General features: G+C 40.2%; 1 protein-coding gene across 3 annotated transcripts; it reads right to left on the bottom strand.

The window, feature by feature from the left end:
• Window positions 1–423: 423 nt before the first annotated feature.
• On the bottom strand, window positions 424–12,121 carry hdr (hematopoietic death receptor). 3 transcript variants are annotated; one of them, XM_056377371.1, is made up of 10 exons: window positions 11,982–12,121; window positions 9,471–9,624; window positions 9,079–9,210; window positions 8,838–8,949; window positions 8,598–8,689; window positions 7,958–8,053; window positions 4,004–4,035; window positions 3,590–3,829; window positions 2,497–2,533; window positions 424–2,060 (listed from the first exon to the last, which is right to left on the bottom strand). In XM_056377371.1, the coding sequence occupies exons 1-10, from the start codon at window positions 12,000–12,002 to the stop codon at window positions 1,747–1,749; spliced, it is 1,230 nt and encodes a 409-aa protein (XP_056233346.1). In that variant the 5' UTR covers window positions 12,003–12,121; the 3' UTR covers window positions 424–1,746. The 3 variants fall into 3 exon arrangements, with proteins under 3 accessions (XP_056233346.1, XP_056233348.1, XP_056233349.1); XM_056377373.1 differs by having other exon boundaries at window positions 3,761–3,829; XM_056377374.1 differs by lacking the exon at window positions 3,590–3,829.
• Window positions 12,122–13,752: the final 1,631 nt, after the last annotated feature.

Here is a 13,752-nt window from a genome sequence, read left to right as displayed (position 1 = left end):
CTGATATATATATATATATATATAGATAGATAGATAAATAGATAGATATATACACACACACACACACGACTCAAAAGTGGCAACAAATGTAAACAAAACAGAAAAGCATTATGTAACATTGTGATTAAACTTGTATAAAGCAGAGGAGAGACGGTGACAAAAGGAAAAACCTGATAAAAAAAAAACAAAAAAACTGAATGTTGTGATCAGTTTGAAAATGACGTAAATCATATGCTGTGGCCTTCAGTCACCAGATCTCAACCCAGGCTGAACACCTATGAGAGACTTGGACTCCACTACCATCATCAAAACACCAAATGAGGGAATGTTTTGGAAGAATAGTGATCATCCTCCAGCAGTTACAGAAACATGTAGAATCGATATTAAGGGTAATTGAAGCTGCTCTGGTGGTTAACACCTTACTAAGACACCCTATGTTGGTTTTTAATTTAATTAGTCACCGACTGTATGTATACACGACTTCCACTGAGAGCCATAAAGCTCAATGCAAGAGAACCATCATATTGTACAGGCACATAATTCATTAAGAGCAGGAAATTGAATCAAATTCACTTTCTCTCAGGTGCTTTTGGGCAAAGCCATATGTATCCCATCAGCGGTACCCAGGAGCACCTACTGTCATTTTTATGTTGCAGTTGTGATCAGTTATGACAAAAGTGTAACAACAGACCGGAAACAACGCGGACAGAAGATTAAAATATCATGATCCATGAGAACCATGATCATTAACACTGTCAATCAACAAGTATAAAAGACACAGTCAGGCAGAGAACACAGTCATTAAATAATTATCAACTTGACTGCTCTCCACCATAATAGCTCAACATACTTGTGCTCTCTAGACATTTATGATGATGCTTCACGTGTTCTGTTGCTCAATCAGTGCAACCATAAAGACATTAATTCCTGAGGACATTACATAAATAAGGCACATCTTCAAGGATTAAGACATCAATAAGGTCTATTGAACATCACTCGCTATGAGAAACATTCAACTTGTCTTGAGATGTGTGTAGGTAAACAGCAGTCTGTACACGTAGTATACAGGACAGCAAACACTTTTTGCATTTAAATACTTTATCAACCCTCCGTGTAGAGCTGAAAGAAACATTTTCAGTCATACAAAAAAAAAAAAAAACAACTCAATACAAGTTGTAATTTTGGAGTTAACTAGGCAGATAATTCAGCCTGGTTTAACTTCACAAGATCCTGCATTTCCTAATCAGGGTTAGCAGTAACATGCTCTTACTGAATCGGCAGAACCAGCAGTGTCAGCAAAATACGCACTTTGTGCAAACTTTTTTTTTTTTTTTTTTTTGGGCTGAATAGATTCACTACTCAACATACCACCACTATGGGTGGAAAGCTTTGTGCATTGCTACTCCACTGGACAGCACGGGACAAGGGAGAAGCTTTCACAGAGCGACGACTTCATGCCATAAGATTCATGAGACATCATTACTCATGCTTTCTCTCATGACAGCCTGCAGACCACTATGGGTGGCAGCCTCGTGTGATGCTTACTGGACAACACACAAGCTTAGACCTGAAACCAAACATGATATTAATGAGACACACTTTCTCTGCAGTATGAACGTTTTGGCAAAATAGATTCATGACTGGCTGAAACAGCACTACAGATCGTAAGCCCTGTGCGATGCCACTCCAACCAGTATCGGATGGAAGGACCTCACAACGTAAATACTATATTAAGAATGCATCATTTCAGACGGAGTTCACCTCTATTTGATTCTCATAGATGTAATGATCATTGACAATAGCTCTGTCCCTGATATTCTCAGCTGTTCGCCTCTGATTCAGATCAATTAATGCACTCAGCAGGTAATTTAAGCTAGCTTCTCTGCCCACTTTCTCCAACCAAATGTTCAGCAACTCATGGACCCTGTCTTCATAGTGAAGGTTCTCTTTGCTTTTGATCACATTGTCGTTAAGCCCAAGGTGACGGAAGAATTTCTTGTGGTAGTCGACCTCCAATTCTTCTTCGAAGTAGTCAAAGCATTTCCTCAGAGAATCTTCACCTGCAAACAAAGACAAACCTTCATTCAAGCACCTGGACCACAATCTGGCATGAACATTTTTTATGAACATTTGAAACCTGTGCATAAGTAAATGCCTTTAAAATAAAATAAAAGCCTGACTGAATAACAAAGCGGGGGCTGCAACAGCAACTTTCTAATGTTTGTATTTTTGGATTGTTTGTGTGTGTGCAGCTGGGTTGTCTGTTTGTGCTTTGTTTGTGACCTGCTGCCTCAAATTGCCCCTTGAGGGACAAATAAAGTAGTAGTACTGATTTGAATGGAATGGAGTGTGGCATCATGAAAAACTAAGGCTGAATGTCCACTGTCTTTATTAACTAAGTGTTTCTCTGTATTACACTGATCCATCTGAGAATCATAAGGATGGGTGTGACTTTTCAGAGAAAGAATACAAAAAAAAATAAAAAACACACATTACCTTTCAGAGGAACTAGTTTGGGAAATTGCCATTCTTCCTATAAGACAAAGAAGGGAGGCAATCATTAATACTCCAACAAGTCAATTGTCAGTCTTGGTGAACACAACTCATCTCTTATTCAATTACTTGCTTGTCCAAAAGCCACATGCTCCCTGCTGATCGGGCAGCTGCTCCACTGAGCTGAATCGAAAATAGTTTTTTCTGCCAGGCAGATTTCTCATAATGCAAACATGTACTTCAGGTTTGAATGGAAAGAATGCAGGCCAATCAGGATTTGAGTGAAGCAACTCTGTCGATGTTAATCTTTAACAGGTGCAACAAGGAGCATGTGACTCATCAACCTCAGTTTCTAACAATCAAAACCACTCTGAACTGTTTACAGTAGCTGTGTCACACACAAGACGGCATCTTTCACGATGCTAAATACACTGAATCAAATGAGTTTATTTCCAAAGCTGTCTGTCACTGGCTTTAACACTGCTCTCCGTTGCTGAGAGCATGACTCCAGTGGGGAGGTTTTGTTCCAAAACAGGCTGAAGAGACTGGAGAGCGAATTTGGAGAGTTACTGGTTTTGGTACTTAACTACAGCCACTGTGATTCAGAGCAACTGGGACTATGAAAATCTTAACAGTCTTTCTGTGAATATCAATATTCACAGTTTCTGTGAGGCCAGAATGGATAATGTAATAAAAATAAAATGGGGTTTTGTGTAACAAATACATTTTCAGCCCATGTAATTATAAGAGAATCTCATTAACAACTAGTGCAGGACTCAAACTGTATCACATGACACACTGAAAACAGTGTTGATCAAATTAGGTTTTAAATAAGTTAGTGTTGGTCACCAGAGTTTAGTGCATCTCATCCGTCCTAATGCATGTGATATTTTAATAAGGCAGCTGTGTGTAACACTTTTCATGCGAGCATGTCATAAGGAGCAAAGTGGGGAAACTGGGAGGAGCAGGACAACCAGACCAGTAACTAGAAGCTGAGTTAAGATAGCAAAGCATTACACAACAGAAACAAACAAGAGCGAGGAGTAAGCAGGTGAGAAGGGAAGAAGCAAGGATGGAGATGAGCTGCTGCTCTCACCCTCCTGTTGGGCTGCCTGGGGACCACAGCACTGACTTGGGGGGGAGGTACGGGGAAGGCAGAGGAAGGCAGGCTGGTTAGGCTGTGCTGGGAGTTACTGGCTGAGCTGTTGAGGCTTTCGCACAGCACTTTACGTTCATCCTCCGTGCCGGCTGAGGATTTAGGTCTCACCAGTTGCCAGCTTGGCTTTTTGGTTTCTCCAGTCTTCCTTTCCTCAGTGGGAAAGTTAGCAGGATAACGCTGGGGCGGATTAGGAACATGTTCAAACAAATCTAAACAAACAACTCACTAATTAAATCTATGAAATCTTAGCAAAACTTAAATTTTGTTCTAAGTTTGTGCTACATGTATTCCACTGCTCTGTACTCTGTCGTTAATCCTACAGTAATGCCAAAAGTATTAGAAGTGACTCACCTGTCCAGCTTTGCCGTCGGGTCTCTGAGAGTCTGAAGAAAGGATGGAGGAGAGGATTATGCAACTTTAAGAAATTCCCTAAAGTCAAAACTATAGACCTCTGTGTGATTTGGATTTCCCTTCCTGGGTAAATCAACTCTGAATAACAAAGGGCAGACATTTGCTGCTGCATTTGCTATCAGCGGATTCTAACATTGATTGCAGCTGCACCTCTGGCCACACCAGTCAGTGGTGTCAGAGCAGGGGATTTTCACAGGTCGTGTCTGGAACCTGGCCGAGCCTGTGCGTGTTTGTGCTGGACTGGGTACAGTTTAGCTACAGCCTGGTAAACAGCAGAGACTGGGGCAAACATCTTCACGTTAAATCCAAATGGAAAGGTATTTTACTGTGCGTGCCAACAACAGAGCAGTCCAGCTTCAAGTCTGGTCTGGACGATGATGACATGAGCACTGGCTCATTTATGTTATCTACATTTTATCCTGCTACACCTTACTCCAACATCGTCAGCTAATGTCAGCACATCGTCGGCCACGCCGCCTGCTGCTGTGAGTTCATCAGCTGGAACGATCATACCTGCCATTTGAAGTCTAGTTAAACTGGTTCCTTTGACCACAACACTACAAAAGCATGCGGCACACTGACGGGGAGTCGTGGAGCACAGCCAATGGGTGTCAAAGACAAACCCTGCTGTGACATCAGTGTTCGCTTTTCATCCTCAACCATTCAGCGCACGGATTATTTCTCTTTGATGCTCACGGCGAATTAAGTAATTACAGTCTTACTCATCTAATCAGACTCAGACACATTTGAATAGGAAACTTCTACCTGAAAAGCTCTGACAGTTTGCCCATTGTTGTGTATTAGCCAAATCACGCTGGCCCTGTGGGCTAATCCATGGCTGTCAAATGCAAATGAGAAGCCAGAGCTTGGTGACGTGTCTCACTGGACAACAACAAGTGGATGAAAACTATTAGTGAATGCTGCTCAACCAAATTCAGCTAATGTTATGTCTCTAGAAGGAAGAGATACATAAAAACCAAGCAGCAACCTCAAACATGAAGCCAACACTACACTTACAGCAGAAACAAACATGTTTACAGCCTGGTTCAAAAAAACAGTTTGTCTCTATAGTTCATTTCCTCCTTCCTGACAACTGTATAGGGGGTGAAGTTTTATATAATTCACCTGTTTACATTTTATTAGGTCTTAAAGTTATATAATTGAGGGCGTGGCTTCTTTGAGTGACATCTGGGTGAGCCTATGGTTGCCACAAACCAGCATGCAAAATAAAGTCGCAGATTAAGATCTGTCAAAGAAATAACAGTGTGCTCAACGCTAGACCAAAAGATGTTAGAGAGCACAGACCTCAAACATCTGGATCATGTACTTGAGCTCTTTATATAGTTCATTATATATCTATAATGTTTCTTTACATGTGCAAAGCTTTAAAACTCAAACTGGAACCATTTAGAGCTGAAACAAATGGTTGACTAATCAACTAGTCAATTGACAGAGTTGATTGACTAATTGATCAATCAAATTTGTGAGCGTTCCACCCTCTCAGTTTTGAGGATTTGCTACTTGTTAATAAAGTTAAATAAATAAAGCTCTGTGGTGTGCTCATGCACTTGTTTAATCTGAGCCTGGAGAAAGTACCGGCCCTGTGGAAGACCTCCTGTGTGGTCCCGGTACCTAAAACCCAGCGCCCCAAGGAGCCTGACCACCTCAGGCCTGTTGTCTTGACCTCTCACCTGATGAAGACTTTGGAGAGGATCATCCTGAGTCACGTGAGACCCCTGGTGAGCACACAGCTGGACCCCCTGCAGTTTGCTTACCGGCCTAGTGTTAGGGTGGACGATGCAGTGATCTACCTACTGCATAGATCACCGCTACAGCTGGAGGACAGTGGGAGCACTGTGAGGGTCATGTTTTTGACTTCGAGTGCTTTCAACACGATCCTGCAGCCACTGCTCAGAGTGAAGCTGGAAAGTTTGGGAGTGGACCATTACCTGGCTGCATGGATGATAGACTACCTCACCAACAGACCACAGTACGTGAGGCTTCGTCACAGTGTGTCTGATGTGGTGCTCTGCAGTACAGGTGCCCCCCAGGGTGCTCTCCCCTTTTCTCTTCACCCTGTACACCTCAGACTTCACACACAACACCACACACTGCCACGTCCAGAAGTTCTCTGACGACACAGCCACTGTTGGGTGTGTTTCGGAGGGAAATGAACTGGAATACAGGACAGTCATCAGGGACTTTGTCAGCTGGAGCAAGATCAACCAGCTTCAGCTTAACGCCAGCAAAACAAAGGAGATGATTGTGAACCCCAGGCGGAAGACATCCCACTTCACACCAGTGAACATCCAGGGACTGGACATCGAGGTGGTGGAGAACTACAAGTTCCTGGGGGTTCACCTCAACAACAAACTGGACTGGTACACCAACACCCACGCTCTCTACAAGAAGGGTCAGAGTCGCCTTCACCTGCTGAGGAGACTGAGGTCCTTTGGTGTGTGTGGGGCTCTCCTCAGGATCTTCTATGACTCTGTGGTGGCCTTAGCCATCTACTTGGCTGTGGTCTGCTGGAGAGGGGGCAGCACTGACAGGGATAGGCAGAGGCTCAACAAACTGATCCGGAAAGCGAGCTCTGTCCTGGGCTGCCCCCTAGACTCCATTGAGGAAGTAGGTGACAGGAGGATGTTAGCTAAGCTGACATCCATCATGAACAATAACTCTCACCCTCTGCATGACACTGTAGGGTCTCCGAGCAGCTTCTTCAGCAGCAGACTTTTACATCCTCGCTGTAAGAAGGAGAGGTTCCGCAGGTCCTTCATTCCAGCAGCTGTCAGACTCCACAACTCCTGCTCTTCCTGACCATGTGCAAACTTGCACTTTTTCATGTACATATCGTGTGTATTGTGTATATTGTATTTATTAGTGTATATTTGGTATATTTCCATAGATGTTTATTCTATAGATGTTTATTTTTCTGCTGTGGTAAATGAATTTCCAAGTTGTGGGATAAATAAAGTTAATCTAAAGTGAAGATTTATAGGTTTTGGTTGTTTAGGAAAAAGATGACATCATCTCGGGGGTTTTGATGGGAATTTTTCACAATTGTTGGCCTTTTATTAGATAAACGATTAAATCAAGAAAATAATCTTCAGATCAATAAATAATGAAAATAAACGTTAGTTGCAGATCTATTAACTAATTAAAGCACAAATTATGGCTCATGCGCCTAGGTTTTATTCTGTAGGTGCCCTGAACCCCTTCAGCCATCATCTGTATCCTTTACAGGGTCGACGGGTCGGAGTCCATCACAGAGCTCACAGAAAAGCAGTGTATCAAACAGAAACTTTAAACAGTGATACACACCTTACATCTCAGGTGTGGCCAGCAGTGCAACGTGCTGCAGTTTCCTGTCTTATGCAATTCAGTTGGACGTGTTTGTGTTCTGAAGTGTCTTAATGGATGTATCAGTGCCCAGAAAGGTGTACCTGAACTTAAGACTATCATTGGAGTTAAAGATAAGGCTTCATTATGACACTGAATTAGAAAAGGAACATTAAGTTTTTTTTTTTAAGCCCTTAGCAAGTCAAATGTGGGCTGTTAGAGATGAAAACCTGTTGTGTGGTACTGAAAGGTGTAATTTCCTTTAATATCAAAACCTTTGTCAGGTCTTCATTTCCTGACTGCACCTGTTCATGTTATTGTTTGAATCAGTGTCTGCTGATAGAGCCAGGACAGAAACCCGACTTGAGCCTTTTCTATGGTATTCTCAATGCTTTTAAAATGATTATAAAAAAAAAATTTAAAAAAAAAAGGTTTATCATAAGAAACAGTTTGTTCTTATGCTGTTTATCTATTTACAAACTTGGATAGTGAGACTTTCAATGTGTTTTTATGTTTTATATTATCTAGACTCGTTTTTCTGTTTCCACATACCTGTTGCTTTGTTTCTCTTCTTCCAACAGCAAACTGCTCCCAGGATAATGAGCCCACTAGCCAGGAGTGTGAGTGGCACCACTATTGCTGCATTTGCTGATTGGGGAAGATAAACAGTGGTATGATGGTATTAATATGGACATGAGCTGTTTAGTGACTGTGGAGCCACGTTTGATGTACATTTCTTCTCTAGAATTGCACATATTTCAATATGATATATTTGGTGGGTGCAGATAATATGACTTATTGTTCTAAAGTTACAAATATCACACTGAGTGACTGATAGAGACTGAATGTGTGTTTCTGTGCTAAACAGACAAACTGCATTTCTGTAGCTAGCACAAAAAAGCTTTGTTAATCTCAATTTTAGAGTCAATCATTTCAAGTTTGAGTTTTGACATTGAAGCATATAAATATGTCCAACCAGACCACAAATTAAAAACACATATCCAGATCACGTTTATAATTATGTGTAATTACAAACCAATTTGCAAAAACCAAACTGGTTCATCACTCGACTTTCTACCTTCAAACAAGAAAATGTAGCATATCATTTTCTGGAGTAACATACAAGTCAGGCTTGTCATCACTGATGACTGGTGTCTTTATGTTTTTCAGAAGGCACGACTCTGTATTGTACCTCGGGAAGTGCCAGAGCTGGACTGGATTTTCTTGCACTCTGTGTTGGTGGTAGAGGTGCAGTTCCTCACTATCTCTTCATCTTTCTCACAACTAGTTTGGAGGGAGGCAAAGAGATTGAAGGTGAGAAGGAATTAAAATGAGGAAGGCTGTCTCAGAAACAACTGAGAAATGAGCTTCTCCCATCACGAATGAATGAACCAAGCACCGGCTGTGTTCCTTTCAGTTTGCATGGACTCACCTTGAACATTTCTTGCACACTTCGCATGCCTGGTCAGGAGCACAGAATTTCCCTGATTTGCACCGACATTCAGTGTTATGAGTTTGATTACATTCAGTTACCATTTCCTGATCTGAGAAAGCAAGAGAAAAAGACCTTCGTAAGGCCGAGTCGACGCTCAGAGCAATTTGAAAAGGTTAAACATTGATTCCTCTTCTACAGTCATTTCAATCGATAGTGTGAAGATGTCAAGTAGAATTACCTGAGCGACACCGTGTGCACTTGAAACACATGTTCAGCCCATTGCTGTGCTCAGTGTATGTGTCCCCATGCTCGCATTCTTCACACCTCCCCTTCTCTCGTGTTCCGGTGCAGGGTGATTCCACACGTGTACCTAACACACACACACACACACAAACATACACACACACACACACACAAAAACATAAAAATCTTTTTTTTTTTTTTTTTTTTTATATAAATACACTTTAATTGAGCTTCCAAATTCAACTGAACCTGTCACTGAAGCTAAATAATAACCTATCACGCCATGCTCAACCTGCTTCATAGCCCCTCTGATGGATTTCTGATTGGAGCTGATGACAGAACTCCAGTCTCTGTGGACTAAATCAAGTGTTGCTCCATGTGGCTTACCAGCTGGACAGTTTAGACAGCAGATGTTGCCGTGCTGATACTCCAGGCTGGCTGAGCAGGGGACATCCCGCTGGGTTCTGCTACCTCTCAAGTCAAGTCCAGAGCGTGGAAATGCATCCGTGGGTTTGGAGCTCAACATCAAGATGAAAATAACCTAAATAGATGACGACACATTAAAAAAATTCAACATTAATAAAATCTGAAATTTTATAGACGAAACCATGAATCAAGAAACTTACTCACAGACTAATGAAAATTATCCTTAGTTGCAGCCCTAACTAATTACTACTTTGACACAACAGTCTATGAGCTTAGCTTCTCAAGTGTTATTCGGTTTTATTTAATTGTAAACTGAATGTTTGAGATTTGGACTGATGGAATAATGCAAATTACTTTTAAAAAAAAAAAGTCTTGGACTCTGGGAATGGATGGACATTTTTCTTTTTTTTTTTAGCATTTATGACATTTTATAGCTTAAACACATAATCATAAGATTAATTGATAATGAAAATATTTGCAGCCATTAGCATTTTTCATTTGATAAAAAAAAAAAAAAAAAAGTGACACACATCCCTTTTGACATTAATAAATAATTACCAAATTTGATTTTTTTTTATATGGCAGGCATCAATAGCTCGATTTTTGTTGTTTCTTCTTGTGTATCATTCATACCAGTATACTTTTATATATCTTTCGGAAATCTGAAGTCCGCTCATAGGAAATGACCTGTTTACAAAAGGGATACTTATCTTAAGTTCTAATACTTGAGAAAGGAGGTAGGAGTCATTGTTCTACATCAGTTTCCTCGTTTTATTTGGAATATGATTAAGATGATGCAACAGTTCACATGACTGTGTCTCACCAATGAAATGCACCTCTCATCAGGCCACAAAAAAAAAAAAAAAAAAAAAAAAAAAAAAAAAAGGTTAGAGCTGAGCAGGTGGATGAGGGGATTTCTCTCACACCTATGTAAAGTCAGACTTCGGAGCAGCCTGATGCAGGTAGTATTGAGGAAATCAGACAGCCACTGTAAGCTGATGAAAGAATGTCATATTAAACCGGTCTCATAGTAAAACAATAAATTGCATAATTACATCATCTGAACACAAACATCATGTCACAGTCAGTACCTGGCCAGCTTGAAGGAATAACCAAATAAGGCAATTGAACAGACCAGATTGCTGCCCACACCCATATTTCTCAACATTTGCCAATCTGCCCTCCTTGCTCAGAGTCACATGCAGCGGCATCTCCCTTGCAAGCATGGACACACTTGCCGCACGCACGCATGCGCGCACACGCACACGCACACACACACACACTCACACTCCAAAGCATACTGGCGCACCTACTTTGCTGTGCATGTACAGGCATTTCACTTATCCTGTCTTTTTCATTAAATAAAATGGCGCGCTCAGAACATTTCTGATTGCTGTATAAATAAGTTAAACACCGCTGAAAAAGTTTGTATGACTTCTAGCTTGAAGGGAAAAATCATACAAACCTCCATTCAAAAAAAAAAAAACTGAACGTGAACATTTTTAAACGAGGCAGAATACATAAGACACAAATACTAAAATAGAAATGACATTTTCTGAATCTTTAGGAGCCACACTTCACTTCATTCTGATTAAATTCTAACTTTCTCTGGTAGTTTACACTGTCACTTCCGCTCGCCCCTCACGCATAGCTACAGGAGAGATGCTGTGTAATAAAAAGATAATCAGATATAAAAGACGTACATTTTCTCTAAATCAATCTGTTTGGCGGATCACTACCGCGCCGAATTAAAGACAGGTTACTAACAACTAACAATACGTTTTCTTCTCCTGAACTTAAGACATGTATTTGTACAAATTTAAAAGACCACTTCAAATTCACAAAATCTTAAACCGAGACTGGGCCACACATCAGGAAGACCAGCCGGCACAGTTGGACTTATAAATGTTTCATTCCACGTTCAATTGTTAATTCACCACGCGCTGTCAAACCCGGAAATGTCTGAGTAGGTCAATGAGGTGCATAGAGGGAAAAAGAGCTTAAATGAACGAGTCACATTAGTTGTGACTTCTTTTGTTTGTTTGTTTTAAGACTATGAGGAATTTCGCACCAGAGTGAAGCGACTCTGACAGACACGTGAGACATTCTGCGAAGAGGCTTGTGTTGAGCCAATATCGGAAAACCCCAATACCCAGTACTGACTTGAAAATTTTTACACAACTTCACTGTTCAGCCATTAAAACAGAATATAGCTCATCTGAGAAAAAACTTTCTGCATAAACAAACAACAAATGGCTAATGATGGAAGTCCAGATGCGCTCGGTGGTTATTACTCATCACAACCATTTATGAACTCCTTTCACTTTCAGGAAATCTTCATTTAAAAGTTAGTCCACACAACAGTCTTTTAATATCTGCTTTACTCCTACACAGTGTCAGTAGCTGGGATCAGAGCAAAAGACAACTTTAGTGCGCTGTGATAGTTAAAGTAAACTGAAAAATAAAACTTACCGCATATTTAAAGTCGATCATGTTTCCAATGTTTACAATCCACACTTTTAAATAGAGTCATTCCAGACGTGATTTAGAACAAAGTGCTTTCACAGGCACCGCTCGTGCTTCTTTCGTTAAGTTCAAGGCAGGTGTGTCGACTTGAGCTGATGACTTACCGGTATATGGTGTGACCCCGCCCACCCCGTCTCCCAGAATCATGAAACCTGAGAAAAAACAAGACCTGTGGGAGTAAACAATCAGATCTTTACTCAAGTAATAGGGCCACGACAACAAATAAATGCTCTCTTTTACAAGTAAAAGTCCTGCTTTTAAAAAAGGTCAAATAACAGAAAAAAACTGCAAAATGTAGAAGTAAATGCAGAAAAATGGCTGATGATGGTTAATGGTTAATTTTTTTTTTTTTTTAAACAACACATGCTGACCAAAGTGCTTGAGAGATATGACAATTACGATCAAATAAAAAAAAACCTTTAATAATTTAGTACAGTGGTTCACAACCTGTGGTCTGATGAAATGATAAATAAAATAAAAAGTAGACTATATCAATTTGAAATGTCGTGGAGTAAAGTAACATGCAATGGAATTTCCTCTATTAAAGTACAAGTACCTCAATATTACATGTATGTACAGTGCTTGTTTAAATGAGTCTACTTATGTACTTTTCACTTCTGGCTTTGTAATAAAAGTGAAACACATTAAGGATTCCAGAGTGGATTATGTTTTTAATGTGATATTTTAAAGTTAATTTAAAAGTGATATTTAGGTGGCAAAATACAGTTTTATCACAGGGTGTAACTCCTGCACAGTAATGCTGTATGTGAATTGTGACTTAAGACTGATTCATTTCAGGAAACAAGCACACACTGTTGTGGCTAAAGTTGAGTCATATCGATACATGTGGATGTGAGCCACATACAGGAATAGTGAGTAAGATAAATAATTTTATATTAACATATTCTAATGTTAGTTTTATTTTGGACTTACTATAATCTTTTAGATAAAACTTATTTGCAATCATTTTGACTATCTCTGGCAGATGAGCTTTATCCTTAAGCCTTTTGGGGAGTTTTTTCATGAGAGCATGGATTTGATTTGGGACTGCAGCTGATAGTGCCTGGTGCATGCTGCATTCTACATATTGCATAGGATGTTGCATTAGTGAGTAGGCCTACACATACATTTTATAATTTGTACCTTACTTTTTAGCCATACTAGCCATACGTTCCAGGGATCGATGTCACCAATCTGTAAAATATCTCAATATAAACTGGACTGATTGGCACAATATTTTGTACAGACATTCATGAGTCTCTGAGGATGAATAGTATTGACTCTGGTGATCCTCTGACCTTTCCTCATGTGCCAACATGGGGTTGACATGTGGTTTTGTGTGATATCTCTCACCTGTTAGATGGATTGTCATGAAATTTGCAACATACATTCAAACCCATCTCAGAATAAATAGCAGTAACTTAGTGTCATCATCAGATCAATATTTTAATTTGTCCAGTAAGTTTATAAACAAAATCTTGCTAAACTAATGACGTTCCCATCAGCCTCAGCTGCACTTACATGCTAAACTAAGATGGTGAATATGGTTAGCTCAACATCAGCATGTTATTTTAGCATGTAGCTCAAAGCACGGCCTCACATTGCTACTAGCATGGATGCAGACTCTTAGGTCTTGTTTAAACTAAACAGATGTAGTTAAAGGTGTAAGCATATATGATATGAAAAATATGTTTCATGTGCGAGTTCAAGTTCCCCG

Source organism: Seriola aureovittata, chromosome 5, assembly GCF_021018895.1.
Source record: "Seriola aureovittata isolate HTS-2021-v1 ecotype China chromosome 5, ASM2101889v1, whole genome shotgun sequence".
Classification (NCBI taxonomy): Eukaryota; Metazoa; Chordata; class Actinopteri; order Carangiformes; family Carangidae; genus Seriola; species Seriola aureovittata.
Note: the sequence above shows the minus strand (reverse complement) of the source record. Positions and strands in the feature narration are given on the sequence as shown.